Source organism: Phodopus roborovskii, unplaced genomic scaffold (genome assembly GCF_943737965.1).
Source record: "Phodopus roborovskii unplaced genomic scaffold, PHOROB, whole genome shotgun sequence".
Classification (NCBI taxonomy): Eukaryota; Metazoa; Chordata; class Mammalia; order Rodentia; family Cricetidae; genus Phodopus; species Phodopus roborovskii.
In genome coordinates this window covers 20,698,482-20,711,362 of record NW_026126541.1, presented here as the reverse complement: position 1 = coordinate 20,711,362, position 12,881 = coordinate 20,698,482, and the positions used below count along the sequence as shown (strand labels likewise).

The 12,881-nt window shown below is 43.9% G+C and overlaps 1 protein-coding gene and 1 pseudogene across 1 annotated transcript; one reads left to right on the top strand and one right to left on the bottom strand.

Moving 5' to 3' along the window:
- Nucleotides 1–978: 978 nt before the first annotated feature.
- On the top strand, nt 979–1,930 carry LOC127233544 (high mobility group protein B1-like; annotated as a pseudogene).
- Nucleotides 1,931–11,728: 9,798 nt separating this feature from the next.
- Nucleotides 11,729–12,625, bottom strand: LOC127233543 (proline-rich protein 2-like). The gene has a single exon (XM_051200040.1). The coding sequence runs from the start codon at nt 12,623–12,625 to the stop codon at nt 11,729–11,731; it is 897 nt and encodes a 298-aa protein (XP_051055997.1).
- Nucleotides 12,626–12,881: the final 256 nt, after the last annotated feature.

The following is a 12,881-nucleotide window of genomic DNA, read 5'->3' as shown; positions in this document are numbered from 1 at the left end:
ATAATAATAATAATAATAATAATAATAATAATAATAAACAAGTTCCACTCCACCCTCCTGAAGGAATTGGTCTTGCTGATGCCCTGCTTTTAGTCTGATGACACTTGGACTTCTGACTCCTAGAACTCTAAGGTAATACATATGTGTCTTGATTTAACAGGAAACCAATACTATTTTCACAACTCAAACAAACATCTGTACTTTTGTTTTATTTCTGGGGTGGGGGTGGATTCATATTCACAGAGAGAGTTAGGGTCCTGGATCACTCCAGCAAGGGGTCTAAGCAGCCATTGCATATCCTTCACAGGTCTCTGGCTCGTTCAGTCACAGAATGTTTTATTTCATTCACTGATTGAGTCATGTGGTAAGAATCTATATTCTAGAATCATGGTCCAAAATGCCAACTGACTGAAAAAAAGGAAAATATGTTTGTATAATTTGTTTAAGGATTTTGTAGTTTATATAACAGTTTGCTCAATTTTAAGCCTTTTTTGTTGTTGTTATTGTTTTATACAGGGTCCCTCTGTGTAGCCCAGGCTGGTCTCATTAACATGATCCCCCGCCCCAAGTATTGGGATTTCAAGAACGTACTACCATACCTAGGGGGTAGTTGTATTTGATGAAAATGAAAATGTTTACCAGGGAAATGTTTCAGGCACCAGTGTGACTATTTTAAAATCTGTAGTGAGTGCTTTTGAAATGTTTTCAATAACATTTTACTTTACTGATTTTTAAAATCAACATTTCGACTTATAGTTAGAAATATATCAATATAGATCCTGTTCTTTAAATTTTGAGTTTCATTTATGCTCTATCTTATTCATTCATGTCTTCAGGTGACAATTGTGAAGCCATTTAGTGCCAGCATGGTGACAAGAAGGCCAGGCAATGAACCAACAAGAAAATACAGCAACCTGTCAAAGGGCCATGAAGAAATAGCATGATGCCCAGGTGTTGTGCGCCTGATGAATCCGCAGAATGAGTAACAAAAATCCGTTCCTTACTGTCCTGGAGGCTGTGAAGACCAGCATCAAGTCACCAGCACATTCAGTGTCTCAAGGCTGCTTCTCTGCTCCCAGTGCGATCCCTTGTTATCAGTCTCTGGTGGGGACACACATGGTAAGAGAGTGTCTTGTCTGAGTGCATGTCTGTGCATCACAGAGGCTAGAAGAGTAATCTGATACCCTGGAACTGGAGTTTAAAAACTGATTTGGGCAGCCATTGCAGTACATTGAGCTCCATAGAGACAGTGCCAGGGCAAGCGTGAGCCGGATGAGCACTGGGCGACTCTGTGCCTCACAGACGAAAATCAACTAACCACGGGCAAAGGAGATCCTAAGAAGCTGAGAGGCAAAATGTCCTCATATGCATTCTTTGTGAAAATTTGCCGGGAGGAACACAAGAAGAAGCACCCGGATGCTTCTGTCAACTTCTCAGAACTCTCCAAGAAATGCTCAGACCATGTCTGCTAAAGAAACGGGGAAATTTGAAGACATGGCAAAGGCGGACAAGGCTTGTTATGAAAGAGAAATGAAAAAACCTACATCTCCACCCCAAATAGGAGACCAAAAAGAAGTTCAAGGACCCCAAGAGGCCCCCTTCTTGTTCTTTTCTGAGTATCTGCCCCCCAAAAAGGAGAACACCCAGGCTTGTCCATTGGTGATGTTGCAAAGAAACTGGGAGAGATGTGGAACAACACTGTCACAGATGACAAGCATCCCTACGAAAGGAAGGCTGCCAAGCTGAAGGAGAAGTACAGAAAGGATATTGATGCTTACAGAGCTAAAAGGAAACCCAATGCAGAGGAAAAGGGCGTGGTCAAGGCCGAAAAGAGCAAGAAAAGAAGGAAGAGGAAGACAATGAGGAGGATGAAGAAGATGAGGAAGAGGAGGAAGAGGAAGACAAAGATGAAGAAGATGATGATGAATAAGTTGGTTCTAGTGCAATTTTTGTTTTTTGTCTCTAAAGCATTTAACTCCCCTGTACACAACTCCTTTTAAAGGAAAAAGAAATGAAATGTAAAGTTGTGTAAGATTTGTTTTTAAACTGCACAGTGTCTTTTTTGTATAGTTAACACACGACCAAATGTGTCTTCAGATATCCCTGTCCTGGTGGTATTTTCAAGAGCCACTAACCTTACCTGGTACAGTATGGGGGTTGTAAATTGGCATGGAAATTCAAAGCAGGTTCTTGTTGATGCACAGCACAAACTATTTATATATGGAGACAGTAGTTTTTTTTCCCCCCATCTTCAGTTGTCTCTGATGCAGCTTATACAAAGATAATTGTTCTATTAACTGAATAATACTCTGTAATTGCAAAAGAAAAAACAAAATAAATCAAAAAAACCAAAAAACATTGCAGCTGTTTTGTTGACATCCTGAATGCTTCTAAGTAAATACAAAATTTTTTATTTTAAAAAAAAATCAATTTTGAGCCACCTTGCATGTGCTGGTAACTGAACCAAGGTCTTCTGCAAGTACTCATAACTACTGTAGGTTAGTGCCTGGTAAATCATGTTTCCAGCCCCACAGCCTTTTTTTTTTAATAGGGAACTAATTCAGTTGGTGATAGCCACTGAGTCCTGATGCTTTAGCACAGATCAGAGAAAAGGTCCAAGAGGGATCTCATACTGTTAACCTTACAGGTTAAACTGTTTATCCATTTTAGGATAGAACTGGAGTCTCAGCCTTTTGGTCAAGATCAAGGCAAGGGCAAGAGAGTTGTCAAAAGACTTTCATAAACTAGATTCACAGTAAGTATGGATTTGCAGTACTCTCGGTGTTTTGTTTTTTCAATACAGAGTCACTGTGGAGCCCTGACCAGCCTGGAACTCTCTCTGTAGACTAGGCTGGATTCACGGAGATCTGCCTTCCTTTCTGCCTCTCAAGAGCTGGGATTGTTTGTGTTATTTGAGCTTGTCAGTGCCCTGCTCTTTAGTGCACACTTTGGTTTACTCAGCGAGTGGAGTTAAAACTGAGTAGGGATTGGTCTCACTTACCAGGCAAGGATCTGCCCCAGGTTTTCATGGGTTTGGAGGGAAGGGATTGGAAAGGCCATCTGAGTCCCTTCGGCAACCCAACGTAATGACAATGGCAGTGTTTGCTTCTCAGAGGCAGGCTCCTGCACAGTGTCACCTGCCTGTGCCCAAGGTAACTGTCGTTAGGTGTGAACTACTGAGCTTAAAAGCTGTCTAATGTTTCCTTAGGCATAGGGGAGACATTGCCATAATTGAAGACATTTGAATCCGAATTCATGTCCCTAAGCACAAAGATCTCCCATACACAAGCCGGCATTTTTCTCATTTTTCATTCATCCCTCTACTTTGGTCCTGTCCATCAGCTTTGGGTTTGACCTTGGATCTTTCAGCAATTATCACTCCCTAGACCATCTCTGGGACATCATGGCCTAACTCTCTCCCTCCCCTCTCTCCCTAACACCCAACACCTCCCTACTCCTTGAGTTTACTTTAGCTCTTCTGAAGAGACAATCCCATCAGGCCCCACACTTGTGAACAGCCCCTCAGTCTCCAGTGTTCCCTTCTGTGAGCTTGAAACTAAGAATTCAGAGTTCTTCAGTGAAATCAGATAATGGCTGTCTCTGAAGGATAGGATGTTCAAGTGGGCTTTGCAATGGGGGGAGGTGGACAGGTAGGTTAGGGGCCCCAGCAACAATACCAGGAAAACACATCCTGGCATTGAGCGGTAGCTTGGAGGCTCAACCAGAGCACTGCTGTAATTTCTTATGAACAAATAGTCCTCTTCTACAGGGTATGCAGCCTTGGGGGAAATGCACACATTGGGAAAGATACATAGGTCTCTGTGAGGGAAAGGAAGGGGATACCTGCCTGGCCAGGTCAGCTGAATCAACCCTGGTGATTAATGGAATGACATCTCATCACAAGCACATTATCTCACAGCCAACACATCAGTACATCATGGCTTGAAAAAGTAGGTCTCCCACTTACTGGCAGAGTAAACTTGGGCTAACCCCTCATCTTAAGTCTAAGCCTCCTTATTCCAAATACATAAATAAATGGCTAATGATTTAATGGCTCTGGTAGATAATGCTCAGGGCTTGGTACAAAGTAAATAATGATAACCACTGGCTGCCCTTCTTGTTTCCTGGACACAAATTACTCACCAACATCATGATGACCATAAAGTGTCTAAGGACATCTAACTCTCACCAGGTAAAGGCAAAATAAATGTGTGATTACAACACTATTTGAATATCATTGAAAATCAAAGTGGAAAAATGTTTGGTGGTGTGGAAAGACGGTTTGGTGGTTTTCTGGAAGTTCCTTCCCCAGTGAATGTGGCGCATCACAAGTGGCAGGATGAGCTGATCCAAAGCTTCATAGGGACTACACTAAATACACTAAGTATGCTCTTAACTTGGTGGAATAAATGAAGCATAATGCTAGTGTTGGGGAATTCCTTCCCAGGGGACACATAAACAATGCCCACCCCGTCCTTTGTTCTTTGGGCCTCCAAAGACAAAACAAACTGTAATCCCAACAGAGACTATCTTATAGAGACAACGAGTTTATGGAACTTTCTGACAGAACAGTGAGGAATTACAGGAGTGTGGTGACTCCAAAGCAGCCACCACCAGAGTCTCAGGTCAGCATGGAGGACAACTAGCTGCATAGGTGTCCCTTCCAGTTAACTCTTCACAGTTTATATACTTCAACAGTTTGCAGGACCCTCATGCCATAAAAAAAATCAGGGTGGATTTGCATACCCAGGGTGGGAGTGCAGGAAGAAGCTGCTAGCATCTCAGGTGAGGGAGGGGACACCAACAATCAACAGGCCCACTCGTGGTCTCTTGCAAGCAGGCACAGCAGATCTGATGAAGATGGTGGGTTTGTTTGCTTGTTTGGTGGGCTGCGTTCTGCAACAGCCAGAAAGGTGTAGTAAGGTGAGCCTTGAATGGTAGCCTGAACAACAGACTGTGGATTAGAGAGACCTATGGCCCCTGGGCATACATTCCGGTTCTGCTTCATAATAAGAAGGGTGTGGCACTCAAACTTTGCATAGCATTTTATCTCATGGGCAAGCAAAAGCAAGTGTGTTAGTCTATCTTCCGTAAGTGGACATTCAGGCATGTTGCATTCTGCTGATTTTGTTTGGGAAATTCCTAAACAAACTGCAAAGAACGCATAGTGTATCTCATTATGCATACATAAAATTCCTCTAGAAATTTCTAGAATTCTAAAACTTCTTCTGGTGTATAGACATAGAAATGAACCTGATTTTGCAGTATAAGACTGTCTTCTCTAAGACCAGATATTGCCTAATCTGTCTTCATGTGGTTGTACCAGTTGAGACTCATCAATATGGTATGAAACATTATAACTTTTCATCTTAACTTTTGCTCTCACAGTCTTGAAGGAGTTTTGTTTCTTGTGCCAGGTAGTTTGTGTAAAAAGCTATTTCATGGGAGGGTGGGAGGTGGGTCTCATTTATTTGTCTTTAGAATATAAAATAGGGATGCAGATACTTTCATATGTTCATATAATTTTCCTACTTTCTATTTTTCTGATCCAAAGACATTCTCTGGAGGATAACAGTGATTTATGTCTTTCCTTTTCCAGTCTTTGGGTTTTCTTTGTTAATTCACTTTCTTAATTTTTTTTTGGTGTTGTTGTTTGTTTGTTTTTGTTTTTCTCTTTGTGGTTGTGCAAACTACATAGTATATTCATTATTTTTGTGCTTCTGTGACCAAACAATCTGACAGAAACAACTGAAGGCAGTAAAAGTCTCTTTCGAGTCATGATTTCCGAGGATTTCAGTGCATCACAACATGGACAGCAGAGAGAAACAGCTCCCCTGTCCGTGAGGACTGCACTTCACTTCACATCTCAGTAGCCATGAAGCAGGGGAAGGGCTGGACTGGGGAAGGGCTGGACTTCCACCAGCTAAGTCCCATCTCCCAAAGACTCTGCACCCTCTCAAATAATGGGAAACAGTCTAAACATGAACCCATTGGGGGATAGTTCCAATTTAGATCATAACATATGATTAGAAACAAATTTGCCTAATTAGTCTCTTTTTAAAAAGCCTCTTATATAAATTCAGTTTCAACTCTGAGACCCAAGTAATACAGTCCCATGTTTCTGTCTACAAATTTTAGAACTTTTGTATTGTTACCTGTTTGCTACAGGAGTCATCTTGACTCTTGTATATGTGATAGAAAAAATAGGCCTTTAAACACTCAAGCAAATGATCATATCATCTAAAAGACGAAAGAAAATAGGCCTCACAAAGCCCTTAAATACAGCAAGCTGAATACTGTGGAGGCTAAACAGGTGTGGGAAGATCTCTAGTAAGGACACCCTGGCCAGAAAACCTCCCACAAAGGAGGCAGAATGCCAAGGTAAATGACACACCCAGCAGGGAATGCCAACAGCCCCTGCTGGAATAGCCTCAAGAAGTTTGAAAAGGACTTTGTTGGCCAAGAGGAGGGAAAACAAGGACCCACATACATTGCTGGAGGAAATATAATGGTTACAACCCCTATCACAGTCAATTTGGCATCAACCTTTAAATTTAAAACATCTGAAGCCTTTTGACCCAGTAGTTAGTACTTCTAGAACTCTACACCATAGAAATATTATTCATCTGGATATGAAATGATATGTGTCACTTTTTTTTTGTAATAGAGAAAGGTTGAAAGCAAATTAAATTTCCATCAGCAAGAGGCTGGATGGCCTGGCTACAGAATAAAACAGTATTGATGGAGGAGACAATTCTCTGTACGCAGGCATATAGTGAGAGATGAAAATGCCAAGGTCCATGTACTATGGCAGGTGATTAATAAGATATCCAATATGATACTCTAATATGCACTGGAGAACCTTGGAGGATACCTGAGTGGCTATGTCTGAGGTGGGAAGGGATAACAAGAAGAAATTTGTTTATTTGGGTGGGATTAAATCTAGTGCCTTACATGTTCTGGGCAAACATTCTACCACCGAGCTATACCTCCAGACTATAGTTTTTTACATCTTTTGAAAAATTTCCCATGCTGTTTCATCTTCAGAAAAAATACATTCATATGGATCTACAAGCTCAACACAAACCCTGTCAAAATAACAGCTTCCATTTTGCACAAATTGATTTTAAAATTCAGATGTAAGTGTAAGGGACATATGATATCAAAATAACATTGAAAAAGAGCAAAGTTGAAGGAGTCACACTTTTTATTTATAAGTAAATTTATTTTAAAAAGGCAAAACCAAAGCCAAATGTCAAATTTCTCATTTCACTTAAAAAAAAAAAAAATGAGTGGTATTCGGTGCTTCTCCTGGGGGCTGGGGCCTTCCACTTTGCTATAGCTCACTATGGCCACCATCTTTAGACTAATGGTGAAGGAATAGAAATCAGTACCCAAACTATTTTATTTCTTTTACAGGAATTTATGAACCAGGCAAATAGTTCCGCACTTCTGTGCCCCAGTTTCCTCTCCCATAAATAGAAATTACTGTAGTATTTATTTCATACGTTTGTTGTAGAACTCATGTGAGAGAATTCACGCCATGTACTCAGAACTATCTCTGGCATTAAGTAACCATCTAATAAATATAGGCTGTATGATTATCTGTTCATTGTATTTCTACATACTTTTTAAAAAATTAGTCTTACTTGCTGTGGAATAATCCTTCTGTACACCGTGAAGAAGTGTTGCTCTCATTGTTAATAAAAAGCTGACTGGCCAATGGCTAGGCAGGATTTTGGGGGCAGAGAGAATCTTGGGAAGAAGAAGGGCGGAGTCAGGAGGAGACACCATAAGACACAGAGTGAGCAGGTTGGGAAGTACATACATGAGGCAAACGACCTTAGGGCAGCACATAGATTAATAGAAGTGGATTAACTTAAGCTATCAGAGCTAGTTAAAATCAAGCTTAAGCTATCAACCAAGCATTTATAATTAATATTAAGTCTTTGTGTGGTTATTTGGGAGCAGTTGCTGGGACACAAAAAAATTTCAAGTACACTTACTAATAGTTTGCTTTTAAAATTCTAGGTTTTGCTTTTTTGTTTTCTTAATTTTAATTAATAGTTTTTACATGTCTTATCTCCTGTCTGTTTCTCTTGTTGCTCTATAACTAGATTCTCCTATTGAATGCTTAGATAACTCATCATAGACCTTTCTTCCTTTCTGATAAATGCACCTATTAGAAAGTTATGACTTACTGCCATTACTGCTTTAGCTAACAGTCAACAATTGTATGTGTGTGGCTTGTTATTTTATTGTCTTTCAGTTCAGTTTCTAATATAATTTTTCTTTAACCTATAAGTTAGTGAGTTTTGCTCTCTTTTTAGAAAGTGAATTGTCTTCTCTCTGTTTTGAAAGATTTTTTCTTTTTATTGTTTGTGTGCATATGCCTGAGTGTATATGTGTTTATGTGCCTGTGTATGCACGTGTGTGTGTGTGTGTGTGTGTGTGTGTGTGTGTGTGTGTGTGAGTGAATGCATGTCACATGTGCGTTTGTGCCTGAGGAGTCCAGAAAAGGATGTCAGATCCCTTGGAACTGGAGTTACAAGTGGTTGTGAGCTACTTGACTGAGTGTGGGTCCTCTGCAAGAGCAGTAGGTACTCTGAACTGCTGAGCAATCTCTCTAGCCTGCCCCATCTTTTATAGGAAGTGTGGAGGGAGTTAGAGAGAAAGGAGGAAAGAGACACAGAGAGAGATGAGTTGTTTCCTCTTTTCTAAACTGCTCAAATCAGACTTCTTGTTTCTAAGCAAGGAAAAGGGACACTTCTTAAGAAGTGGAGAGCATTTGCTACCTTCTGCTATGCTGCAAGCTTGACTTATTTAGATCTATTCCAGCCAGAGTATCAGTATCAAGAAGGTAGGGACTTTGCTGACTGCTCTGTTCACTGTCTTCATCTTGGCACCCACAGCAAACACGCAAGAGAGGAAACAATACATGCAAAACCCATTATTTAAGTAGACATCAGCAAAGCAAAGCCTGAATAAAGCTCAATGATTCCTCCAGGAGTAAAAGAAAGTACTAGAATATCACCGGGTGATTGCTATTACCCCATTATTACTCTCTGGCAGCAGTGGTTGAGAGCAGGTTGTGCTTTAGGTGGCAAATATTAATGATCATGTTTAGGAATGGCAGCAGAAGTGACATGCAGGTATTCAAGAAGAAATTTCTTGTTCATTAATTTTTTTTAAAAAGTTTGTGCTCTTTATTTTCTATTTAAACAATCCCTTTGGCATGTATCAGTTCCTCTTCAGTGTTGGCTGAAACTCTATTGTTTTTTGGACTCATTAGTAATATCAAATGCAGAGCCACTGAAGAATGGGATTGGTTATACATCAGCTCTAAGGTTAAGGGAACAAAGTGGAACTGCTCGACAGATGCAGCCACTCTAGGAAGCCAGATTCAGGCTCTTAACATCTGAACTCTCTTGCCTGTTTGCCAGCTAGGAAGGTCTGCACTGTCTTTGCAGTCAGTGTCTTGAGAGGCAAAACAATGCCTCATAACACAAGGTGGTACCTGCAGCTCTTCCTCAGCCACCCAGGGTTTCAGATAAACATATTCTCAGTAAGCATATTCCCCCAGCAGCTTTACATAAATCATTGTAGTAGTCTGTATTGATTACTCAATGCTTAACTTCAGGATTTGTTTAAGAGCAGGGGAGCTGATGTCTGGCTTGTTGAGTACAACAAAGGGCCCATAGTCTTTCTTGTAATATGTGCAGCAGAGGGTGTAGGGCCTCCTGCTGGCAAATGATTTTATGACTTAAATTCTTAATTTCTAGGATTGCCTCTTAAGTTCATTCCTACTTTGTGGTCTATTTTGCAACAACTTCAGAAAAGATGGTTCTACAGTTTCCAATGTAGATGCACGACATGTAGATACCATTTTCACAGTAGTGTTTCTTGAAGCCGTTGTTTACTGTGCAGAATGGTCTTCTGTACTGAGATGCCGACTTGCTTCTCTGAACTGAATTTTCCATGGAATTTGTCCAGCGCTTCTCCGATTCTCAGGCGCTTTATCTGACAGTCTTTCTTCCTGCAGATAATGGCTGGCAGCAACCCACAGAGCAGAGGTTATATGCTGTATTTTTGAAAAAGTCTTGAATGGAGCCATTGTACCCCTGAGATGGTCTGCATGTTTGACTGAACAGAGAGTGGGGTGTAAAAAAGGCACCTTGTATGCAACTGTTGGCAAGGTTGTGGAGTGAATTAACATCTCCAGAAAGTCTGGGCAGTGCTGTTCAGAGGGAGCAATGAACCCTCTGGAAGTACTGTTAGCTCAGACATTCCAATGCGGTGAGGCAGCCTCAGGGACTAGGCTCTCTCCAGTGGCATTTACAGAGGGGGTGAGCGGGAACATTGATCCGGATACTCTCTTTGCAAAGATTTGGGAAGGGCACCCTTTCTAGGGGCATGGCCTGTGGATCATCACACTTGGGTGACCAGCTTGCTGCTTATGGGGTCAGCATTTGTCTTGGTTCTCCATGGTGCAATGACTCAGTTGGAGGACTTGATGCCGACTGCCTCTATTGCCACCACCTTGAAGCAACCACAGCACATTCAAAGGAAAGAACAACCAACCAGAAGTCTCTGGGTACCAGGTCATGATGATATCCGGATCACTAGATTTATAAAAAATCACAGTGTGATGCTTTATGTCTGCTTCTTTTATTAGTGAAGGTATTTCTTGCTACCCTCGTCCACTTACCTGTCCAAGTCTGGGGTTGGGGCAAATGGCCATTTATTTCTCATTGGTCTAAACTGAAATCCTAAGTGCTTAATGAACAAAGAATTTCCCCTAGAGCCTTCTGCTAAGGCTTTCTGAACCAGCTGTAGTGGGAAGCAATAACATTAGTCTTCATTAAAATCTTAGTGGTAAGAAAACAGCAAAACAGTGTAAGGATAGGGCTGGCAGATTTTTCTTATGGGCAGGATTCTTTGGCTGTCTTGTGCATTCTTGTTCCAGCCTCTCCTGTGCTCTAGAGGCTCCAAGGAGGGGAGATCTTTTTAAAGAGGGGCCCAAGCTGAGCAAGAGCAGAGCCTGTGGGAGGCAACCACAATCCAGATACAGAGGTCAGGGAAGTTATAGGTGGAGTTGGGGGAGGCTGGGGGCTGGACACATCCTATAGTGTGGTTCACAGTGGCTAGGGCATGTTGGCCTCCTCCCGTGATGGGGAGTTGGTATGGAGGGGGATATAGAGATTTTGACGGTTTCTGCATTAATTAAAATCATGGAGGAGAACAACTGTGGCTGTGGTGTGCAGGGTTACTTTGGTCCAAGGGAAAGACAGATGTAAGATGTATGCCCAAAGGATCAGTTCTGATTGAATGTGTGAGGAGGTGTGAGGCCTGGGGTCTCTGTAAAATGGGTCATAAAGCAGAAGGCACAGGTTTAATCAAACAGGAGGAGTTTTGGTTTTTCTCCAGGTCTCTGGCTCCAAACCGTAGACGACGTAAAACTTTGGCCAGTAGCGGAGGATGCTCTATGCAGAGCTGGCAGTGTCTGGCAACTGTGAAAACCCTCCAGATTTGCTTCGAAAAACCAAACAGACAGAAGTGTCTTTTAGAGGTCACAGGAATGGGGGTCACACACAGCAAGAGGGCTGCCCTGAACACGACGTTGGTATGGTGTTCTACAAGTGCTTGTGAAATGAGTGACAGGGCCATCAGTCTCGCTGCTGACACCTACCAGAGTAACTTTGGTCAAGTCACTTAGTAACCTCAGGCCTCAGTTTCCGAGTCTGTCACTCATAGGTGGTCTGCAGGATGGGAGACAGTGCCAGAGGACCTCTAGCCCCCTGAGGTGTGCAGAGTTCCCTCTCTCCCGGGAGCAGGGTGACCCGGCGCAGCTGTAGCCGCCTCCCTCTTGGGTCTGAGCCAGAGAGCGACTCCTGGGCGCCTTGGCCAGGGGGCCAGGCGAGGGTCGCTTGGACTGCCAGGGCGGGATGGCAGGGTGGTGGGGGCGGGTCCAGTGCGGCAGAGTCGGGGGCGGGTCAGGCACTAGCCGCTCCCCTGGTCGCCCAGCGGCCCACGGCGGCGCTCGCGGCCTCTCACCCCGCGGGCGAGTTCTGGGAAAGCCCGGCCCAGGGCGGGGGCCCGCGCCGCCCCGCTCTGCTCGGCTCTGGGCAGCGCGCACTGCTGGGGCGAGGGACGCGCGGGCTGCGCCCGAGTGCGGGCGGCGGGAGGGGGCGGCGGGAGGCGGGGGACAGCGGGCTCGAGCGGTGATCAGCGGCGGCGCGCCCCGCCGGGCTCCGGGACACTTGCCCGGCTCCTGCGCGCTCCTGGGCATCCGCTGTGCGACTGACACTCGGAAACCAGGACTGTCTCCACGCCTCCTGCGACGCGCGCGCGGACCGGGTCCCCGAGGGACGCGGCACTTTGGGCCCGCCGCACGACTAGCCGGAGATCTAAGGTGAGCCCGCGGCTCTGCCGCTGGGTCCCCAAGGACCGCGAACCCGACAGCTGGCCTGGGTGCCCTCGGGGCTGGAGTCGCGCCCAGCAGCAGCCAGACTTCTAGTACCTGGTGGCCCGGCGGCTCCCGCCTTCCAGGGTACAGCCCAGGCAACCATCCCTCCGGGAATGCGAGGCTGGAAGTCACCCGGTGACCCCTGCCTGGGCTCACCATTTCATGCTGTGTGGAAGTGGCCAGCACAAAGAAAAGTAGGAGTCCTTTTCTTGGCGGGACTCAGCAACGTTATTTCAAGGAAAGGACATTATTTCCGGGGAGATTTAGCTGCAGAATCCTAGGAAATACAGTACAGCACCCGTCTCACTCTAACTGGTGACTTCGAGAGTGGCTATCTATGCCTTTTCTTCTAAATAATCCAGATACACACAATTGTTTGGCGATGGCTTGTGTTAAGTGGATAGTGTAATTACTC